The following is a 24,071-nucleotide window of genomic DNA, read 5'->3' on the forward strand; positions in this document are numbered from 1 at the left end:
TGTAAAAACAAAAAAACTACTGACAGAAAATTGAACTGTATGGAAGTCCGACAACCAAGGAGTTAAAGAGGACATTTTTCTAGATTGGTAAGGGGGTGAAGTTAGGCAGCTCAGGGCAGAGAGGTGGCTGGTGGACTAGTGCATGCGAGGCAGCAGCTGGTGGACCCTGTGGGGTGGCAGATTGTGGAGGGGCATGACACTTGAGGCCGCAACTGGCCGGCAAGGCAGCGGCTGGTGGACTGGGTGGTCCCACATTCACAAGGAGATAAACCAGGCAAAACTGGGGATTGAGACAGACAGTGCAACCCAGGGTCCCAGCTTGGGGAAATAAAGCCTCAAAACATCAATTGAAAACACCTGTGAAAGTTGAGGTGCTGGGATAAACTCCCAGCCTCACAGGAGAGTTTGTTGGAAAGACCCACGGGGTCCTAGAATGTACACAAACTCACCAACCTGGGAATCAGCACCAGAAGGGCCCAATTTGATTGTGGGAAGTGGGGGAAGTGACTGAAATCTGGCAGAGAGTGGAGCAAGCACCATTATTCCCTCTTGGACTCCTTCCCCACATATAGCATCACAACCCATCGACATGCATTGCCCCGCCCTGGTGAACACCTAAGGTTCTGCCCCTCTCTACATAACAGGTATGTCAAGACAAAAAAAAAAATGGCCCAAACAAAAGAACAGATCAAAGCTCCAGAAAAAAATACAACTAAGTGATGGAGAGCCAACCTATCAGATGCACAGTTCAAAACACTGCTAATCAGGATGCTCACAGAATTTATTGAATTTGGTCGCAAATTAGATGAAAAAAATGAAAGGTATGCTAAGGGAAATAAAGAAAAATGTATAGGGAACCAGTATTGATGGGAAGGAAACTGGGACTCAAATCAATGGTGTGGACCAGAAGGAAGAAAAAAACATACAACCAGAAAAGAATGAAGAAACAAGTATTCAAAAGTATGAGGAGAGGCTTAGGAACCTCCAGGACAACTTTAAACATTCCAACATCCAAATTATAGGGGTACCAGAAGGGAAAGAGGAACAGCAACAAATGGAAAACTTATTTGAACAAATAATAAAGGACAACTTCCCTAATTTGGCAAAGGAAATAGACTTCCAGGAAGTCCAGGAAGCTCAGAGAGTTCCAAAGAAGTTGGACCCAAGGAGGAACACACCAAGGCACATCATAATTACATTAGCCAAGATTAAAATGAAGGAGAGAATCCTAGAAACAGCAAGAGAAAAGGGGGCAGTTACCTGCAAAGGAATGCCCATAAGACTGTTGGCCGATTTCTCAAAAGAGACCTTGAAGGCAAGAAGGGGCTGGAAAGAAGTATTCCAAGTCATGAAAGGCAAGGACCTACATCCAAGATTGCTCTATCCAGCAAAATTTTCATTTAGAATGGAAGGGCAGATAAAGTGCTTCTCAGATAAGGTCAAGTTAAAGGAGTTCATCATCAACAAGCCCTTATTATATGAGATGTTAAAGGGACTTATCTAAGAAAAAGAAGATTAAAAAAAAAACGTACAGTAAAATGACAGCAAACTCACTATTATTAACAACCACACCTAAAACAAACAAATAAAACTAAGCAAACAACTATAACAGGAACAGAACCACAGAAATGGAGATCACATGGACAGGTGTCAACAGGGGAGTGGGAAGAGGAGAGGGGGGGGAAAAGGTACAGAGAGTAAGTAGCATATAGTAAGTATAAAATAGGGGAAGGGCAAGAATAGTATGGGGAATGTAGAAGCTAAAGAACTTGCATATATGATCCATGGACATGAACTAAGGTTGGGGAATGTGGGTGGGAGGGCATGTGCAGGGTGGAGGGAAATAAAAGGGAGGCAATGGGACAACTGTAATAGCATAATCAACAAAATATATTTTAAAAAAGATTTGCTTTACATGTTTAGGTGCTCCTATGTTGAGTACGTGAAGGTTTACTAGGGTTATATTCTCTTGTTAGATTGTTCTGTTTATCATTATGTAGTGTCCTTCTTTGTCTTTTACTGTAACCTTTTCAAGTCTATTTTGTCAGATTAAGTATTGCTACCTCAGCTTTTCCCCCCTTTTCATTTGCATGAAGTATCTTTTTTTCACCCATTTACTCTTAGTCAGTGTTTATCTTTTGTCCTGAGGTAAGTCTCTTGAAGACAGCATATATATGGGTCTCGTTTTCTTATCCATTCAAGCTTTTGATTGGAGCATTTAAGCCATTCACATTTAAAGTGCTTGTTGATATGTATATGTATGTCTCTCTGTGTATGTATGTATATATAAACTACACACACACATATATATTTTTTATTGCCATTTTATTTCTTAACTATGTCCCTCTGCTCCCTTCTTCTTCTTCTCCTCCTCCCCCCCCCTTAACCTTCTTCTGTTTTGCCTTTTTTTTTTTCTTACCCTCCTCCTCTTCCTCCTCCTCCAAGCAAGCCCTTTAACATTTGTTGGAATACTGGTTTGGTGGTAAGAAGTGCTTTAGCTTTTCCTTGTCTGGTAAACTGTTTCTCTTTCAATTTTAAGTGATAGACTTTCGGTAAAATAGCCTTGGTTATAGGTCCTTGCTTTTTTTCCATCACCTTGAATAATTTCATGGCAATCCCTTCTGGCCTGAAATATTTTTGTTGAGAAATCAGGTGACAGTTTTATGGGAGCTGCCTTGTAGGTAACTAACTGCTTTTTTCTTGCAGCTCTTAAGATTCTATCTTTGTCTTTAAGCTTTACCATTTTAGTTATTATGCGTCTTGGTGTGGGCCTCTTTGGGTCCATCTTGTTCGGGATTCTCTGTACTTCCTGGGCTTGTATGTATTTTTTCTTCACCAGGTTAGAGAGGTTTTCAGTCATTTTTTTCTTCAAATATGTTCTCAATCCCTTGCTGTCTGTCTTCTCCGAATGGTATCTCTATGATACAAATGTTGTTACACTTCATGCTTCCCAAAGGTCCCTTAAACTTCTGGTTTTTTAAAATTCTTTTTTCTTTTTGCTTCTCTGCTTGGATGTTTTTTTCTTTAGTGTCTTCCAAGTCACTGATTTGCTCCTCTGCTTCATCTAACTTACTGTTTATTCCTTGCAGTGTATTATTTATTTCACCTATTGCATTACTTTTTCTGTCTGGTTCTTTTTTATGATTTCTGTCTTTTTTTATGCTGCTGAGCATCCTGTGGTTCACAGGCCAGCACTCAATCACTGAACCAGTCATCCTTATGAGCATTACTTTGCTCTTTATTTCTCTACTCTAAGTTACTACTTTTCCTTTTATTTTCTTTTTATGATTAATAATATGTGGGAAAATTCTTGAGTATGTAATTGTTCTTAAATTACTTTCACCTTCTAGTTTTAGAATTCTTTGATGATTCTTACTTGACTTCATTTTCATAATTTTAAATGATCTGAATTGTTTAATTTACCTTTAATTGATCTGTTTTCTCTCTGGAATTTTCTAGACTCTCTATTCTAGAATTTGATGATACAGGTGTAGTTTTATTTATATACTCCTCAGTACTCAATAGATTCTTTTAATATAGAAATTCTTTAACTTGGAAAAATTATTATTTAATTTCTTTGTTCTCTTTTTGGAATTCTTATTAGTCAGATATTATACCTTCTGTATCATTCTTTTTGTTTTTGTTAAAATTAAAGAAAATAATCTATTTCTTTAATCTTTTCTTTGCTATACTCTCTGGAACTTAGCAATCTGATCCATGAATTTTAATTTTTATGATTAAATTTTAACTTTTCTGGAGGTATTTTCTGTTTTGATTGTTCCTTTAAAAATAATATTCTGTTTGATCATATATCATATATCATATATGTGAAGTCTTCCCTTTCCCACCAAGGGGGCATAACAAAATATCTGGATCCTAGACTTCTGGCCAAGATGGAGGTGTAGGTAGATACACTTTGCCTCCTCATGCAACCAAAAAAGGACAACAAATTTTAAAAGAAAAAATAACCAGAACTGCCAAAAAGTCAAACTGTATGGAAGTCTGACAACCAAGGAGTTAAAAAAGGAACATTCATTCAGACTGGGGTAGGAGGGGTGAGATGGGCAGCTGGGGGGAGAGGATGCATGGCAAGGAAATGGCTTCAGAACTGGGCAGGTGGGGTGGCAGTTGGTGGTGAACCAGGTGGTCCCACATTTGTGTGCAGATAAACTGGGAGGAACAACCGGTGATTGAGACAGACTGTGCAACCCAGGGTTCGAGCATGGGGAAATAAAGCCTCAAAACCTCTGTCTGTTAAAACCTGTGGGAGTTGTGGCAGTGGGAAAAACTCCCAGCCCCACAGGAGAGTCCATTGGAGAGACCCACAGAACACAAACCTACCCACCTGACAGTCAGCACCAGAAAGGCCCAATTTACTTGTGAGTAGCTGGGGAAGTCACTGAAATCCTGCACAGAGCTTAGCAAGTCACATTGTTCCCTCTCAGACTCCTCCCCCACATACATATCAAAGTGGGTTGCCCTGCCCTGGTGAATACTTAGGGTTCTGCCTTTTACAATGTAACAGGCATGCAAGACAAAAAAATATGTCCCAAATGAAAGAACAGATCAAAGCTCCAAGAACAGAATTAAGCGATGATAAGATTGCCAACCTATCAGAGGCAGAGTTCAAAACACTGGTAATCAAGATGCTCACAGAAATGGCTGAGTACGATCACAAAGTAGAGGAAAAAGTGAAGGCTATGAAAAGAGAAATAAAGGAAAATATACAGGAAACCAACAGTTAAGGGAAGGATGATTTGGAGTAGAAGGAAGAAATAAGAACAGAATGAAGAAACAAGAATTCAAAAAAGTGACGAGAGGCTTAGGAACCTCTAGGACAACTTTAAGTGTTCCAACAACTGAATCAGTGGTGCCAGAAGGAGAAGAGGAAGAGCAAGAAGTTGAAAACTTATTTTAAAAAGTAATGAAGAACTTCCCCATCTGGCAAAGGAAGTAGATTTCCAGGAAGCTCAGAGAGTCCCACAGAAGTTTGACCAAAGGAAGTACGCACCAAGGCACATCATAATTACATTAGCCAAGATTAAAGAGGAGAGAATCTTAAAAGCAGCAAGAGAAAAGGAGACAGTTACCTACAAAGGAGTTCCCTTTAGACTATGAGCTGATTTCTCAAAAGGAACTTTATAGGCAAGAAGGGGCTGGAAAGAAGTATTCAAAGTCATGAAAGGTAAGGACTTACATCCAAGATTACTCTATGCAGCAAAACTATTAGAATGGAAGGGCAGATAAAGTGCTTCCTGGATAAGGTCAGGTTAAAGGAGTTCATCATCACCCAACCCTTATTATATGAAATGTTAAAGGGACTTATCTAAGAAAAAGAAGATAAAAATATGACTCGTATATGGAGACAACTATATTTGAACAGTAATAAAATAAAAATGAACGGTAACATGACAACAAACTCACAACTATCAACTGAATCTAAAACAACAACTAAAACAGGAACAGAATCACAGAAATGGAGATCACATGGAGGGTTATTCGTGGGAAGGGGAATGGGGGATGGGAGAAAAGGTACAAGGATTAAGAAGCATAAATGGCACAAAATAGACAGGGAGGTTAAGAATAGTATAGGAAATGTAGAAGCCAAAAAACTTACATGTATGACTCACAGACATGAACTAAATGAACTAAGATGGGGAATAAAGGTGGGGGTGGCAGGTGCAGGGTGGAGGGGAATAAAGGGGGATAAATGGGACAACTGTAATGACAATCAAAAAATATTTTTTTAGGTTAAAAAATCTCTGAATCTTTTTGCTGTCATCTTGCATCTGGGCTAGGTTTTTTTTTTTCCCCCTTTCACACCCCCAACTGCTTATTTTGTTTGTTATTTCAGCATTAGATGTTAGAGACTCACCTCAAATGTTTGGTGACTTGCTATTCATTTATATTTCAAAGTAAGGTGCTAAAAATCTGAGTGGCTTGCTTCACTATAGGGTGGTTCAGGGGCTAGGATATCATTAGTATTAGATATTAGTAATTGTTTCAAGGCCATTCAGTGTTTTGTGGGGATTTTTTTAGGACCCTCTAGTATTCTATTTGTGAGACATGTAGATGATCCACAAAAACTCTAGACTGTAGGAAGGATCCTGACTTCTCACTACTCAGGATGCAGGTTTATACAATGTACTTCTCTAGTGCACTCTGCTGTACATTTTGTGTCTAAGCATAGAGCCTTTCTGATTTTATTTCGTTCATATAGATTAGTGGTTTGAGTGTGCTGGATTGAGAAGAGAACCTATTGTTTCAGTCATTTCGTATACTGACTTTTCATTTCTCTAGTTTTATCTCTGCCTCTTATCCCCACAACTAGGGTACCTGATTTGTCCATATTTTGAGCCTCCCAGGGGTTCACTGAGGTAAATCCACATGGTTCTTTTGGGGAGGCATCTTACAGCATCCTCTTCTGCTATCATATCTCTTCCATCTTCCAAAAAGGATATCATTGTTGATATCATTTGCCACCTGGTATTCTCTGTTGTCCTCTTCCTTGTAAATTTATTTATCTTTTTCAATAATATATATAATTTCATTGTTCAGTGGGACTTTGGAGGGAGAGGAGTTAAATTTCTATGACAAATGTGACACCTGGTTCTGTTTATTTTAATGTTTTCTTCTTGATAAACATATAATCAGTTTTCCATGTTATTCTCACCTATCCATCCACTCACCTAGCCATATTAATTTATTTAGAATTGTATTAAATCTGTGGGCTAATTTTTGTGAAACTGATATCTTTATAATACTGACTTTTCCATTCCTGAAATTCTTAATTTATTCAAATATTCTTTGATATAGTTTAGTTAATTACTATGAGATTTTTGATATAGAGCTTGTATGTTTTCTGTAATCTTATTGATAGGTATTTCATCATTTTTATTGGTTCAGGGAGTAGACTCCTATTTAAACCCTCCATTACATTTTTCTAATTGATTATATAAAACATTTTTATGTTTATTTAGTATCAGATAACTTCAGTGAACACTTGCATGTTTTGAAGTAGGAGAATTGATTTTTTATATGAGTGTGTATAAACATTTTAATTTTTGTATCATATTTTAAAATTCATGTCATTTTATAGCAAAATATGAGATCAAGCTGGTTTACTAAGCTTGATAAAGTTTTGTTAATTTTTTATTATCTTGCAGCAACTAATCTGGATTTCTTTTCTTTTTTTATGCAAATAAACATGTGTTAGTAGTTCCTCTTGTTGGAGATCTATTCACACACTTTCATTTGAGAAGTATTCCATGATCCCATACATTTGAAAATGCTATCTTAAAAGACCACCATGCCCTCAGCAGTAGCTCAAGAAGAACTTACAAATTGGAAGTATATCCAGTCTTCCTAACTATCTTCTTTCTTTCAGGCTTGTCCTCTAAACTCAGACAGACATGAAACATTTTCTAAAAACTCCAAGATTCCTAGCATCCCTAGACATCCATGTTAGTGTGTAACAAATCTCAATGTCAGGAAACTTCCTCACCCTGAGGCTATTTTGCTGTAGTTGAAGTCATTTCCTTTTATTCTTTCTTTCGTGGTGTTAGAGAACAGATTACTACTATTTCCTTGCATCTAAATCTTGGAGAAATGTCACAAGTGCTTTAAAAATTCTTTTTGCCTTTCACCACCATGAGTCTATAAAATGAGGACAATTCTTCCACCCATGGGAGGGAAAGTGTAGATTTATTTGTAGCAGAATATTTAGAAAATATGTCCCATGATTTTAAAGAAAGGTGATAGTTAAATATAAAGATGTTTATCTTGTCTTTTTACCAAAGGTTTCCAAACTTGACTAACCTTTAAAACACCTGGGGAACTTAATAGACATTAAAAAATTTAGCCCTTTACCCCTGCAAATATATTAACTTTGAATACTAGATGGGTGGTTCTTGGAAACTTAAAGAAATAATTTTTCACTTTGGAAGATTATAGAATCTATTTCTAGTATTGTTATGCTTTGGTTTGGATTGTTTTTCATATGTTACACTAGGCAGTAGAGGAACTGTCTTATAAATTTGTCGATTTATCCTTTGATTTTGGGAAAAATTTTCTTTAGTTATTTCCCCTTTTCTTTTCCTGGAATTTTGTTTAACTGGGAATTTGAACTTCTGTATTAAAATCTTTTTTTTTATTACTCATCATATAGTAATTATTTTTTACTTTTTGTAAACTTTTCTTAATTTTACCTTTTAGTGCTCCTATTGAATTTTTAGTTTGATGGCCATACTTTGATCATGTATATAATTTCCTGCAGCAGTTTTCTTATGTGGTGGTTTAAAGTATGTCTATAAATTCTTTGATGCTCCCATCAAAATGTGTATTCTTAACAACCCTCTCTTTGAGTATGGGCTGGATTTAGTGACTTGCTTACAATGAATTAAAAAAATGCAAGTGATAGTATGTAAATTTTGGATAGCAGGTCATAAATGACGCTGTGGGGTTTTTATTTCTCTTTCTCTGGATTATTTACTGTAGGGGTAGCTAGTTGCCATATTGTAAGAGCATGCAGTGGTGTTATGAATAGTTCTGTGTAGTGAAAACTGAGGTCATCTGCCAACAGCTGTGAAATAAAAGTCATCTTAAAGAAGATCCTCCAGTCCTTGTCAAGTCTTCAGAAAACTGCATGTCAGCTGACAGCCTGACAGAAATCTCATGAGAGCCCTTGAGACAGAACCATCTTACTGCCAGATTCTTGACCCACAGAAACTGTGATATAGTAAATATTTCTTGTAAGTTGCTGAGTTTTGGGGTAATGTGTCATGCAGCAATAGACAATTAACATATCTCATGCTGAATGTTCCTTTTTATAGCATCCTGTTCTTGTTTCATAGATGTTCTAACTTCTATAATTTGACAGGGCATTAATAATCTTCATTTGTTTATTTTCCTCACTGCTTTGTCTCTAATTACTTTGCATTTCTTCTTTTCTTTCTCCCCATTCTTCCCTCTCTCCTTTTTTCTTTTCTCTTTTCTTTTCCTTTTCCTTCCTCTCTTCCTTCCTCCCCTTTCTCCTTCCCCCTTCCTTCCTTCCTGCCTCTCTCTCTCCCTTCCTCCTTCCCTCCCTCCCTCCCTTCCTTCCTACCTACCTACCTACCTACCTACCTAAAAGCCAAAGACATGGAAGGGGATATAGAGTCAGAAATGAGATGGTGGGAGGGGAGGCAAACAAATGGCAACTGTCTGCTACAGGAATCAAGGAAAGTGAAGTAGGAGAAAAGAGTAAATATAAGATATCTCCCCTTTAGGGAAGATATCTGGGAATATATTCTAGAGATATTTTATTTGTTTTGTTCACAACTTCATCAGCTATCATCAGCACTCAAATTTCTTCATACCATTTTTGGCAAGAATTTTTAATATAAGTTAGAACTACTCAGCTGTGATTCTACACTGTTTTCTTGAATTTTCCTTTTTCTAAAGCTATATGATAGGTAAACTAAGAAGTTGCAAGGCTGCATTAAATTAATAAAAGCCTACATATTATTTGTAAATAGAACAAGTAAATTGAGTGTCGATTAGTCTGACAGTAGTTTTTTGACAAAGGTAATGTCCATGGGATCATTGTAGACACCATAAATTACTGTCTGTCACTTTGAGTAAGTTTCTCAGATTTTAAGAACCTATTTTGTAAAATGTGAATATTAATAGTATCTACCCTGGGGTTGTTTTAAAGATTTAATAAGTTGCTTAGAACAGAGCCTGGCACCGTGTTTCCTGCCTGTTTCCCTCTTCTCCTTTTGTTTCCTCTTATTTAGTCTTCTCTTCTTTCTGCTTTTTCACCTCATATTTTCCCTTAGTATTAGTATTATATAACAATGAATTATATGAACCTTGAATACATCTTGGAGGAACTTCTGGCTTATTGGCTGCTTTTACAAGTCTTATCTATCTGTCACTGGAGCCAAAAGAGCTCTAACATAAGTTATATATGAATATTTTTTTATGTTACCAATTGTTATGAACCAAATGGCTGTGTCCTCCCAAAATTCGTATGTGATGATATTAGGAGGTGGAGTTGGTGAGATAATTAGGGTTAGATGAGGTCATGTGGGTGGGATCCTCATGATGGGAATTGTGCCTTTATAAGAAGAGGCCAGAAAGCTTCATTATCTCTCTCTTGGCCATGTGAGGGCACACAAAGTCCGTCTGCCAACCAGAAAGAGGGCCCTCCCTAGACTCTAAACTGCTGGCACCTTGATCTTGAATTTCCCAGATCTGTCAGAAGTAAATTTCTGTGGTTTAAACCACCCAATATGAAGTATTTTGTTATAGCAACCCAAACTAAGATACCCCTTAATGTAAACTGATGGCATAAAAACAAAATATCACCTGTGAAAACACTAGTATTAGTAATCTATACAATCAGTCAAAATGTACTAGAATAATACAGGACAATCTGCAGGGAAAGTAGAGTGATGCTTCTCAAAACATGTACCCAAACAAATACAATATGTTGTATTGAAGATGAACATTGATTTAACTTTTCACTTACTTTTGTTTACTATTGTTTACATCAGGCATATTTGTGAAGTCATGTATTTGCAAAGCACTAACAAAAACTTTTTCAACAAGATGTATAAAGTTTTAGTCACAGAATAGTAATTGACAATATTAATAAATGGAGTGAAATCTATCACATGTAAAGCTGTGGGGGTGCTCATCTCTGTACTTTGTTAGCTAATACTGTTTTCTTTACTCCAGCTAATACTGTTTTCTTTACTCCATATCTGTAAAATGCCTTCTTTACAGAGGACATTTTATTTGAAAAAAGTTGCTTCTTTAATTTATGTGTTTAACAAGGTAGTGAAAATGATAAACAGTGAATGTTTCTTTTTACTGAAAATAGTAGCATTGTTCCAATGAAAAATAAATTGAGAGGGTATGTGAAAAACTCAAGGATCATGAATCATTTGACTTTTAAATTTACATGTGATACAAAATTATAGCTTTATTGGTAAAATCTCACTTTCTTCACTGAAATGTCTTTTGAAAAGTAATTCCAAAATTGTAAAATGTACTGACTCTGGGTTAAGGACTCTTAGTCATTATTTCACTAGTGAGTTGTTCTCACAGAATGTCTGGCATTAGCTTCAAATATCTGGTTGCACCCTGTGATCTCTAGCTGCATTCCAATGGTCTCCTCTTGATGATTTCTCATCATACATAGCTTGTAATGTAGTAAAAACAAACCAACAAACACACAAAAAACCTCTTTTTATCTCTATCCATTTATTTATGGAATTCTTGGGTCTCCAAAATACTGAGCTATATAGGTGTTCCTTGACTCGATCCTTCCCTGTTAGCCTCCTGGCCCCACCAAATCAACCTCCTCATCAGTTTGCTCTTTATTTCCATGTCTCTGGTTGTATTTTGCTCCTTTGTTTGTTTTGTTGCTCAGCTTCCACTTAAAAGTGAGATTATATGGTGTTTATCTTTCACCTCCTAGCTTATTTCACTTAGCATAATGCTCTCCAGTTCCCTCCATATTGATGTGAAGGGTAAGAGTTCCTTCTTTCTTTCTGCTGCATAGAATTCCATTGTGTAAATGTATCACAGTTTTTGATCCACTCATGTATTGATGGGCACTTAGACTGTTTCCAGCACTTGTCTACTGTAAATAATGGTATGAACATTGGGGTGCATAGGTTTTGTTAATTTGGTGTTTCAGAATTTTTGGGGTATAATCCAGCAGTGGAACTGCTGGGTCAAAAGGCAGTTCCATTTTTAGGTTTTTTTTTTTTTGAGGAAATTCCATCCTGTTTTTTACACTAGCTACACCAGTCTGTTGGTGGGAATGCAGACTGGTGCAGCCACCGTGGAAAACAGGATGGAATTTCTCAAGAAACCAAAAATGAACTGCCATTTACAGTTTTTACACATACAGTATGTATACATAAACAGTTGGAGAATCTATTCAGAAAAATTTTGTTTTCTACCCGGGTATGATGGGTTACTCTCCCCAAATGGCCTGTGTACACTAGCTGTGTGTGTATGGTTGCTAAACAAACCACCTTATTTGTGAATTCATTTCTGGAAAAGTCAGTCTTAGTCTGGTTTGTTGGCAGTGGTCTGAATGGTGTGTTTCAGCCAAAGAAACACCCTTAATTTCCTACAATAGTTTGCCTACTAGGGTGCATCTTACTATACTTAGGTCTCCATTAACATTTTAACATTAAAAAAAATAAGCACACAATGATGTAAATACACTTAATGACACTGAACAATACACTTAAAATGATGAAAATGCTCAATTTGTATGTATTTTACCATAACCAACCCCCAAGCAAAATTTCGTATGGGAGAATTAGCAAATTAATAGACATTTAGAGCTGTAATTTCCTCAGCTTATCTCGCAGTATCAACCCTAAAGATGTCAAAGTTGACTATGAGAGGATGTGACATTCTAGCATTAGCCAATCTCTTCCTGGTCCTGCCTGTCTTAAAGACTAGGCTCCAGCGGTCTGGAGAAAGTCTTCCTTTTTCTTGTTCATGTTAGTGTAGCAGGACAGCGGAAACATGTAAGCGTGTTTATGTGATTGGAGACCAATGAGTAGGCAGTCAAGCTCTTCTTCCTTCATCCTGGGGAGAGGTGCAATTTAAAGGTTCTGTTCCTGCAGTTTAAAGGGTCCTGGACGTCTGGCAGCTCCACTCAGCCTGATTAACCGGCAGCCAGCAGACTGAGGGCACAGCTGGAATGAAAGAGCTTTAGATCTCAATGATAGCAGATGAAAGTTCCAAAAGCTCTGTCCAGGCTTCTGCTGTGAATCAACTTTCCAGGGTATATGATGAACATCTCTCAGGGCTTGTCCGCTGGGGTGGTCGGTGGTGCCTCTTCCTTTCGATGCCTGCCTTTGTTCCCATTCTGGCCCAGCACCCCTGAGCTACCGGAGTGCGCACCTGTGCAAAGAGCACCAGGCGCGCCCAGATTGCTGGCTCTCCAGTTCCTCTAGGCACATGCGCAGTAGCGACCCCGGCCGGCGCCTTCAGTCTCCTCCTCCGCTGCCTCCCGGTTCCGCAGTCACTTCCTGCAGCTGTTTCCCGGTGGGTCTGGTTGCACTGACTTTGGAGTCAGCCTTCAGCTGCGGAGGGGCTTGGCGGGGACCAGCTGAGAAAGTTGCGCTGAGGGAGGCGGGGTTGAGGTGGGCCCAGCCGGGTGCGGGGAAGACGTCCTGACTCCCAGTGTGTCCCAGCAGTTCCGGTGGTTCCGGTAAGTGCGAGCCACCGGAGGCTCGGGAACTAGCGGTCCTTCTGGCCGCAGTCTTTCCACCTGCTCTCCACGTGACAGGCTTGCGCTGCTTTTATTTATCTGTTTGTTTTTAAGCCTTTCACGTGCTCTATTTGGATATCTGGGCGTGCAGCTGCCTTGGCTTTGGCACTGGCCCCCACCTCCTGGGAGACTGGGGATTCCATTTTTCGTGATGGCATCCTTAAGGGGTTGAGGTGCGTGTGTGCGTGGTCGCGTGTATACATGCATGCACATTTTAGGAATGTAAGGTAATTATATGTGGGTGATGCTGAAGTATATGTTGCTTTGATTCAAATATGTAAATGGTGCCCTAGGATTAGGCACCGTCACAGCTGAGACTGGAAAACGTTAGTCAGTTCACCAAGGCCTCTTCTCCAGATTCCTGCGTTCTTTTGAGTCTTCCTTATATGATATACCTTGCCTCAGCTGATTATTTTTCTATTTTTCTCTCAGTCCTTCTGACTGTGTTCTGATGACCTCTGAATAACGCTCACTGCCTTTCATTGGTAGAATTCCCAATTTCAGACTTTGCTACTTTGCTGAGATGCCAGTAACCTGCTCCTTTATACTGTTCCCTTTCTTCTGTAGCTTTCTCCTAATGAGAAAGTGATTAGCTTTAAAACAGTATGTGAAAAGTAGGCCCCAGTGCAGTCATGAAAACTATGCTATGAACATTCCCTTTCTTTAAACAGCATACACCGTGAAGCTTTGATTTTCTTTATTGTCCCCTTCCAAACCGGGACATTAACCATCAAAAATCTTTCATTTATGTTACTTTAAGCATCAAATTGAATGGCTTTTATGATTTGAGGAATGTTTTATTTACATCAGCCCTCAAGTTAGTTTCTTTTAATCTAATGCAGTAGTTGAACAGATGCGAGTCACATGTACTTTGGTCTTTCCATATACCATCATTTGTGCTTTCACTTAAGGCTTGGCTTTATTTCTTCAGATTTATATTTTATGCTAATTTTTATTTGCAAATGTAATAATACTTGTTGTAACTGTCATACATTATTTTTGGAACTTAATATTTTGGTTGTTGAATATTAAAAAAATAATATTGAAATATCTAGCTAGTCTTTAAAACTTGTAGAGATAAACTGTGATAATAGGTAAGTCTGTACTTGGAGAGCATTTTTCCTTTAATTCGGGAGATTTTATCACCTTTGGAAGGGGGCCTCTTGTACCTCTGTGCTTTAAGAGGGGCCTTTGATGGGAGTCTGTAGGTGACATTAGGGGAGACACATGCTGCAGTTTCCTCAAGTGAGAGTAAGTGTCCGCAAAACAAGTCCAGACATGTCTAAACAATTGATAGCATTTGATTTTCTGTTTATAGTGATGATTTTTTTAAATCCAGATGTTTTGACACCCTTCTCCACCATTTCTCTTCTGAACTGGTAGCTTGTTTATGACAATTTGGTATTAATGTGTCTCTGTACAGGTTGTATGTGTAATCTTTTAATATCATGAATTATAATGAGGTAGTTAATGTTTTTGAAAGAGTGGTCTTTGTCTTCTTAATTTTGTTTTCAAAATGCCCATTTATCTGTTTCTGCTTTCTCAGTGTCTTTGCTTGATTTAATTGAGAGGATAATGTGATTATAGAGAACCTGACTTTTTAAGTGTTCTAAATCTGTATTGCTTTTCTTTATGTCCCCAAAGATATGGACATCATATTTATGCCTAAGAATAAAATAATATTATTGTTTTAATATATGTTACGGTTAATGAGAAAGAAGTGTTGTTGAATACTATGACTAATAACTTATGTACTTTGCTCATAGCACATTATTTTCCCATTGCACCGATTGACATTCTTTGCTGCCCCAAGACACTGAATTTTAATATAAAGGTTGTTACTTGATTGTGATTTCCACATATACTTAATAAATTGGTAAAAGAGACTTTTAGCTTATCAAAATGTACTTGCTTAATTTTATTGTTTATTGTCATAAAATATACCCCTTTCTATGGCAGATAGCAAACGTTAGCAACTTAAAATAGCCATACTCTATAGATCAAGAAAAGAGGTTTTAATAATATTGAGAGGGTGGAAGGAATAGTGGATTTTGAAGTAAAGGTTTTAATTTGGGTTAGTTAGAATCATGGGAACTCAAAGTGTGCACTGTGGTTTATTTTGAGATACTTGGGGTTAGAAGATGCCATGTGGGTAGGAGGCAAGAGAAATCATGGATAAAATTGAAGAGGGATTGGAACATATTGCACCTTTTCTGAGGGAAACAGAATAGAGAGTACCAGTTATTTAATAAGGGGGAAAGAAATAGCTGAAAGACTGAGGAAGTGGATTTATATTGGGGCTTGTGGTAGTGTGATCCATTACCTCATGGGACATTTACTTGATACATTATTTTGTTCAGGTAATTTACCTGTAGAGGGAGGGAAAATATTCTCATTTTATAGAGAACTCATGAATGTAGTCTAAGGGATAAATGAGGTGAAGTCCTAAACTCAAGGGCTTACAGGGTCTCAGGCAAGTAAATACAGGCAGCAGGCTGAGTGGGGACTGAGGTGGCCTGGACAAGGCAGGCTTCGCTGTTGGGGGCAGTGCCTTTCAGCATTAAGTAGCTTTTGTGCCCATGTAGGGCTATGCGCCAAATGATGCCAATTCTTTTTTATCAAGAGAAGCAATGAGTCTCTTTATTTTTAAATGCAAAATGAAAGCAAAACAAAACAAATCTTTTAAACACTGTATTTGAAACAGAACATAGCTATGGCTGCATGGCCTAGAGGCTGTCTGCAGCCTCTGCTGGGAGGAGTCATTGGCTCAGCTCTTTAGGCATTAGTAGTTGATCAGAAGGTATACTTTTTCCCCTCAGAAAGTACACTTTTATTTATTTTTGTCACATGGTAACTCTGAGTTGTTCTTAGACTCCCTTAATATTTAGCTAGTTCTAGAAGTGTCTTAAGAATTCTGAGAAGTGACACTATTTCATTCTTTTTTTCCCATATAATTTGGATGAAAGACTAGTTTGGTTGGAAACTAGACTATTGCTAAGGTTCTTAGCTGGTGGAATTTTGCATATGCATGATTATCAAGAGTGTTTAAGTGTGAGTGTGCTTGATGGAAGGTGTCTGGGCTAGGTGACCTTTGATGTCCATTTCAGCCAAGTGATTTTTAGATTTAATTAATCATGGATGCAATGCTATTAAAGCTCATGGGCCAGAGGGACCACAGCTGGAGCTGCGCCAAGCAAAACAAAGCCAAACCGGTAAACCTGTTTTCAGTGGAAGAGCGTCCGACCAATGTGGATTAACAGATGGGAAGTCTGTTAAGATGAGGCAGAAGTCCCCAAAATGGGTTGAAGAAGTAGAAAAATGGGTTGTGTGGTCATTTACATTTCACATTGTTCAGGTCACATTTTCAAGTGAGTTTGCTTTTGCTTTTGGTTCAGAATTGAAGACCCAACTTCTCCTCACACATTGGATTATGCCCAAGGCTTTTCTACCCAATGATTCTCTTGCAACACGCCGGGCTTCCTCTGCCTAAGCGGCCCGCATCCTCTCTTCCTATGTCAGTGGCCGCCAGGTCTACAGGAACCTTGCAGCATTCGCCGCAGAAGCCTTTTGGGCAGGAGGCTTCCTTACCTCTGGCAGGGGAAGAAGAATTACCGAAGGGAGGGGAGCAAGACTCTGCCCTGGAGGAGCTGTGTAAGCCCCTATACTGCAAACTCTGCAATGTCACCTTGAACTCAGCACAGCAAGCCCAGGCTCATTATCAGGTAAGGGAAGAAAAGAAAATCAAGCATTTAGTGGGGAACATTTTTAGGCTTTACCCATTTTGGAGTTTTCTCTCCTGATATGCCTGGAATAATCAAGGTGGCTTAGTGAACGACTAGGTATTAGTTTGACTAAAAGTATAATGTTTGTACTTTGAAAGAAAGCATCGTTTATTGTAAAATGGGATCTTAACCTTCTATACTTAGCTGTATAGTGTTTGATAGCTTACCTGTCATTGTAAGCAAATGTACGCCTTCTATGTTGTTAAAAAAACCTAACAAACCTGTGATTCCAAGGACAGGTATTTGATACATGATGTACCAAACTCAATGTCAGGATTGCCTGGAGGAATTAGTCTTATAAATATTCTCTTCCCTCTGATACAATTTGCATTGGTTCAGGGTAATCTCTGTCTATGAATCTTATGCTTTTAACCTCTGACTCTTCATATGTATCTTATCACTGCCAAGGACAACACAAGTATCTTCTGTAGTGAGAATAAAATGACATTGGAGTATTGAACCTTACCCTTCATTTATAAGAGCACACTCTGATTTCTTTTAGTCCATCACTGTGAACTGCTAATTGTTTCTAAGATTTAAAGCTTTCTCTTCCATGTAGAATAGCTAGTGGAAAAGACAATTTTAAAGGACAAGTGGAAAATTAAATTTTGACTGCAGGGAGAGGGTACAGTATTTCTTTCTATTCTATATTGTTGTCTAAAATCACATAATTTCCTCCTTCTTTTGGAGAAAAGAGACCTGAGAAGCAAGTGAGGCCAAATGCCACTGAGTGAAAGGGTGTCTTCTGGGTTACCATCGATCTGATTATTTATTCTGTCTATGAATATGTACAGTAATGATTCAGTATGGTAGAACAATGAGTTACACAGGCATTGTTTCCTCTCATGCCACTGTTTTTCCAACTTCAGGTTTTTATTTATTCTTTGTGTAAGTCTTTTTTTTGTTCAACCCTAAAGACTGATGATTGTGTCACTTTGTGATTATACATCAGTATTTTGATGGTGTGTTGTTTTCTCTGGGATTTAGGGGAAGACATGACTTGTTGTTCCCCTGACGTTCCCTTTGTTTGGGTTTGTTTTTCCCTCAGGTGCAAAGAGGTGACTTAATTAGACCTATCAGATCTTGGCACATGTCATCCTTGGTTCATACAGGCACCTTCTGGTTCTATTATTATAGTTTTCCCCCTTGCCCCAATTCCTGCTCTTGTTCCCTCTGGGTACCGCTTTCCACCATGATGGTTTGATATCAGAAGGTCTCCCGTTACCTGTTTTATCATTCAGGTGAGTAAATGATAAAACAGGTCTGTTAGGATGATGCATCTAAGACCCAAAACTTAGTATTATTTTCCTCTTCATTCATTCTTGTGGAATGTTCAGTTTTATGGCCTAAGACTTAACTTTGAAAAATCAAACCTGGGTTTTAAACTTTTGATTTTTAGCTGCCCCTAATAAATCATTAAATTGGAAGCAGACCCACTTGCGTGTTCTTTAAAGAAGAGTTGTCTACTTTTACGAGGTAAAATTCTTGGGCAGTGGATAATTTAATATATGTTCATGGGCTATACCTATGCCTCCTGCTTTTTCCCCTCCTAATATCACTTTGTGTTTCTGTAGAAAGTGATGGATGCTCCTAGTTATGCATAGAGAGAATTCACTTTGAGCAGGGTCATTGGAGTATAAGGCTTAAAATTGGTAAGAAAGAGAATCATCATTTATTTCGTTTTATTCTACATTTGTATGTGTGTGCTCTGAACTTTTTAGTTGACGAGATAAGTAAATCTAGTTAGTTGCAGCTCTATCAGTCATACAGTGAATACATCAATTGGAAAATATAAGAAAAGGGAAATAAAGCTGCGGTAAATTTCTCAGTAATCAGAATTATCAAGTGGAAAAAATGGAAGAGAAGGGACAGTCTGTTGTAGGGGACAGTGTAAGGAGCCAAGATCTAGGGTAAACATAGGGTGAAGACGTAGCAAGTGGGTGTTAAGAAAGTAGAACCTAATAGAAAATGTAAAGTTTTGGTGTAATACAAGTGTGTTTCTAACAATTTAGAAGCAGAGATTTGAATGTAATCAATGTTAATGGTAATTTTTAAAGAGGGAGATGAGGCAAGCAGTTTCATTAGGAGATTAGAGAAGAAAGCTACTCTTAGAAGTGAGATATGGATTTTAACAAGACATACATGCTCAAAATGAGAGAATATATCTCAAAAGAGAATCAGCATAATAGACAATGAAAGCATGAACCTAACCTAAGTGGGTGAATCAATATAGAAGGAAAGCATAGACATGTTAGCCTGAAAGATGTGTCCAAGGCTGCACAAAGGGTATTTAAACAAGCAGTGATTCTGAAAGGTTTCGTTAACATTTCTTGTATTACTGGTTTGGTGGTGGTGAACTCCTTCAGCTTTTTCCTGTCTGGGAAGCTCTTTATCTGTCCTTTGATTCAGTAGCTTTACTGGGAAGAATAATCTTGGTGTAGATCCTTGCTTATCATCACTTTGAACAGTTCATGCCATTCCCTTCTATACAGCAAAGTTCCTGTTTAGAAATCAGCTGACAGTCTCATGAGAGCACCCTTATAGGTAACTAACAGCTTTTCTTTTGCAGCTTACAGCATTTTCTCTTTGTCTTCAACCTTCGGCATGTTAATTATGTTGTGTCTTTGGGTGGGCCCCTTGGAGTCCATCTTGTTTGGAACTCTGATTTTCTTGGACTTGTAGGGCTCTTTCCTTCCCAAGGTTAGGGAAGTTTTCAGTCACTATTTCCTCAAATAGATTTTCAATCCCTTGCTCTCTCTCTTCTCCTTCTGGTACTCCTATGATTTGAATGTCGTTACACTTGATTTTGTGCCAGAGGTCACTTAAACTATTCTAATTTTTAAAATTATTTTGTTGTTCTAATTAGGTGTTTTCTACTATGTTACTTCCAAATTGTTGGTTTGATCCTCTGCATCTTCTTATCTGCTGTTGATTCCATCGAATGTATTCTTCATTTCAGTTATTGAATTCTCCATTCCTGACTGGTTCTTTTAAGAAGAAAAAAAATTAAGTATCACAAAGAAAAAAATTCTCACTGACAAAGGCAAACACATAATAAAAACACTTGATCAATCAACACTAAAGCTAGTGCAAAGGTTAAAAGGCCAAAAATGTAGGAAGGGTTGTGTGATTACAATAGTAAATCAAGGGATACCCACAAACAAATACAAAAGAAGTAAAAACTGACAAAAACATAAATGTGGAGGGGGTAAGTAGAAATGGTAGTGATTATAGAATGTGTTTGAACTCAAGCAACTATTGACTTAAAGGAGACTGCTATAAACATAGCTTGGTATTCATGAATCATATGGTGACCAGAAATCAAAAGTATGCGAGAGATATACAAGAAATAAAGAGGAAGGAATCCAAACATAATAGTATGGAAAGTTATCAACATACCAAAGAGGAGAGTATGAGGGTAGGGAAGGAACTGTGAAGACCTACAAAAACAATCAAAGCAATAAAATAGTAGTAACTATGTTCCTACTCATAATTTCTTTAAATATAAGTGGGTTAATTGCTCCAATCAAAAGATGAATAGATAAAGAATATGTGATCTATGGAATATTACTCAGCCACAAAGAAGAATGAAGTCTTACCATTTGCGACAACATGGATGGACGTAAAGGGTATGTGCTAAGGGAAATAAGTCAGAGGAAGATAAATACTCTATGATTTCACTTATATGTGGAGTATAAAAAACTAAACAAGTCAAAAAACTTATACAGAGCAAACTGATGGTTGCAAGATGGGTGGGGATTTGAGGAGCTGGGTGAAAAAGGTGAAAGGATTAAGAAGTACACATTGTCGGTTACAAAATAGGATGTTAAGTGCAGCTTAGGGAATATAACCAGTAATATTGTAATCACTATAAATGATGTCAGGTGGATGCAAGACATATCCGGGGATCAACTTTATAAATTTCTAACCACTATATTGTACATCTGAAACTAATACAATATCAAATGTCAACTATAATTTAAAACTTAAAAAAGTCAACTAAGGAAAAAAGGCAGTGATTATAAAAGGGTACTAAAGGCAAGGGTAAGACCAATGAGTAAGTCTTACCAGAACCAGGAATGGGCAGAATGGCAAGCATCGTAGACCAACAAAACAAAGTGGTTAATGAGATGATGAAAGTAAAGTTTTATTTCAGCTCTAAAAACCTGCTTTATAATTTTTATTTTATTTTTAAAAATATTTCTTTTTAGAGAGGGATGGGAGGGAGAAAGAGAGGTAGATAAATATCAATGTGTGGTTGCCTGTCATGTGCCCCCTACTGGGGACCTGGTCCACAACCAAGGCATGCGCCCCCACTGGCAATCAAACTGGTAACACTTTGGTTTGCAATCCAGCGCTCAATCCACTGAGGCACACAAGCCAGGGCTAATTTTTAATAGAGAGTGATACCAAGGCTGCAATTCATTATTTCAGTTATGTGTGAGATAAAAGGGGTTAGTGATAGTTTGTTTATAAGCTAGAAACACCCTCTTGTGAAGTGATAAGTCACTGTGATTACATTACTCAAACGTTCTAGTTAATTGATGCTACTGTTGAAATCACAAAGTTTCAAATTGCCCAGGGTATTGTAAACAATCCTCAATCTGGTTTGAACAGTGTTACACAAGTCTGTATCATGTTCTAGTAATCCAGGACAGACAGTGAAAACTGCTCAATAAATACTTCCCTTTAAGCTCTCTATTGTTACATCCAGTCCTTGCGAGCAAGAAGGGTCGGAGACTGTCGGGTAGTCAAAGATGGTTTATTGGCCAAAGTTTCAAGCCAAAGTTTCAAAGTTTTACCTGCGCAGGGGCGAACTCTCGGCGTGTCTCCGGAAACACGGGTGCCAAAATGGCTGCAAATGAGAGTCTCGCCTAACGCTTACAAGCTAGGGTTTTTATAGGAGCGGAGCAAGCAAGCAGTTTTGCAGAAGCGAGAGGTGGCGGTTAGCAATTGGCTCAGGGCTACACCAGGGCTCGTGGTCTTACTGAGGATTGGCCCGCAGAGCTCGTGATCAGCTCGTGCTCTGGTTGGTGATTGGTTCTGGGGCTCGTGGTCAAGTCATGCCCTGGGGTAAAATTTTCAAATCTTCTGCTGCCTAGCTGGGTGGGGTTTCCCGCCTAAGTCTAAAGCAAGCTTTTATTATGCACTCTTCTTCACTTTCTCACCCTTCAACACTATCACCTTTCCCTGAAATTCCGATGTTCCCAAGCTGGGGCTGCCTTAGTAATGCCCATGTGTGTCTGTTGCTACCACAGGTTTAGTTTTATTTTCTGAACTTTTTAAACTGGTCAGTCTGCTTCAGAATACCTTTAACTGTTCTTTTATTTTTAATGAGTTACCTATTTTTTCAGTCTTAAAATTATGGCTTTAGTTATATCTTAATTTAAAATAAAGCCTTTGGCTTTGACTGGTGGCTCAGTGGATTGAGTGCCAGTGTCTAACCAGAAGGTTGCTTGTTCAACTCCCAGTCAGGGCATATGCCTGGGTTGCAGGCCAGGTCCCCAGTTGGGGGCATGCAAGAGTCAACCAACTAATGTTTCTCTCCCACATCTATGGTTCTCTCCCTCCCTCCCTTCCCCTCTCGCCGAAAATAAACAAAGAAACAAATCTATCTTCAAAAAGTAAGACCTTCGGGGGGGAAAAACATGTTTTCATTGTATTAAAATCTACAGGCCTTGGGTTACTTAGGGCAAGTCTGCCATGAAGTAACACAACACTATTTCAGCAGCATAAATGCCCAGAGGAAGAATCACTTTAGAATGGTAGGTCATGTAATAGAAGTTTTAAAAAGCTAAAAGCATGGGTAAATTTTGCTAAGGCACCCGCAGTCTAAAAGAAAGTCAGCCAGTTTATTTTCTACTTTGCACATGCCTTTGAAGAAGTACATAGTTACTCAAAGTACATTTCTGAAATTTGTCATAAACATCAATTTCTTTTTGTAATGTTTAGTTGTGAAATGATCTATAAGATTAATTAGAAAGAGAGACGGAACACAGTTAAAAAAGTAGTTCTGGCCTTATGATGCTGAATGTTGTGATCATGATTCAGAGAGCATGATTAGATGTCATCCCCACATTTAAAATGCTGATTTTGGCACATACATTTTAACATCAACCACTCAGGGTGGCATGATCAGCCACCTGAATCTCAGCTAGTTTTTATGTTTTCAGAATTCTCCTATCTGATGGTTTTTGAAAAGATCTTGCAGTGGACTGAGATGGTCAAAGACACTTTATGAGGGGAGAGAAGCTCTCCATGATCCTGCTATTAGCCAGATCTCATCAGCTTTCTGCCTTCCCATCCACATCCACCACTACCTCACTTCCTATTTCTAAGCAGGTATCCCTTCTTAAATACAAGGCTTATTCTTCACTCTGCACTTTGGATTTCATCACCTGTTAACACTTTTCACCTTAATCAAATTAAAACCAGGTTTAAGCTTTTTTTCCTATACCTTTTAAAGTACAGGACCTTTAAAAAGGTTCTGTACCTTTAAAAAGTAGCAATAGCAACCTTCCGTGTCCTTTTAATCCTTGTTAGCATCCTTTCTCTTCTTCTCTGCTGTCTTTAGAGTTCTGTTGGGTATAATTGTCTCTTTAGGTCTTCATTTCCCATTCATTCCCCAGCCCAGTGTACCCTGGTTTATATTCCTGGTTTGTATTCTGTTGAAATGGTCCTTTCCATGGTCACCTGTGATTGATTCTACAGCCAAATCTAGCTCTGTTTCACTTGATCTCTTTGTATCATTTGCCACTGGTAACTAGCCTCCTTAAAATACTTAAAAGATATTTCACTCAAAATAATTTCTCTAGAAAAAAAGCACTTATAACATTATGTTCTCCCCTTTTCACCCATCCCCCGCCTTTCCTCTCTGTTCTCCTTTCTACCTCTATTAGTTCTCAGCTGATACAGTGAGTCCCTTTCAGAGTGTGTGGCCTACAAAGAAGGTTCTTCTTTAAATAGAATGTCTTTTCAATAGTTATTGTTTGTCTTTCCAC

The 24,071-nt window shown here is 38.1% G+C and overlaps 1 protein-coding gene across 5 annotated transcripts in view; it reads left to right on the forward strand.

Annotated features, from left to right (window-relative positions):
• The window catches only part of ZMAT3 (zinc finger matrin-type 3), a 56,596-nt gene that overhangs the window by 11,631 nt on the left and 20,894 nt on the right, over positions 1-24,071 (forward strand). Inside the window, exons 1-2 of one of the 5 annotated variants that reach the window (XM_037136877.2) lie at positions 12,983-13,062; positions 16,684-17,010. In XM_037136877.2, coding sequence (XP_036992772.1) covers positions 16,741-17,010 — 270 coding nt within the window. In that variant the 5' untranslated portion in view covers positions 12,983-13,062; positions 16,684-16,740. The other 4 variants (XM_053657790.1, XM_037136875.2, XM_037136879.2 and 1 more) reach the window with 4 other exon arrangements.

Source organism: Artibeus jamaicensis, unplaced genomic scaffold (assembly GCF_021234435.1).
Source record: "Artibeus jamaicensis isolate MK-2021 breed Jamaican fruit bat unplaced genomic scaffold, CSHL_Jam_final scaffold_474, whole genome shotgun sequence".
Classification (NCBI taxonomy): Eukaryota; Metazoa; Chordata; class Mammalia; order Chiroptera; family Phyllostomidae; genus Artibeus; species Artibeus jamaicensis.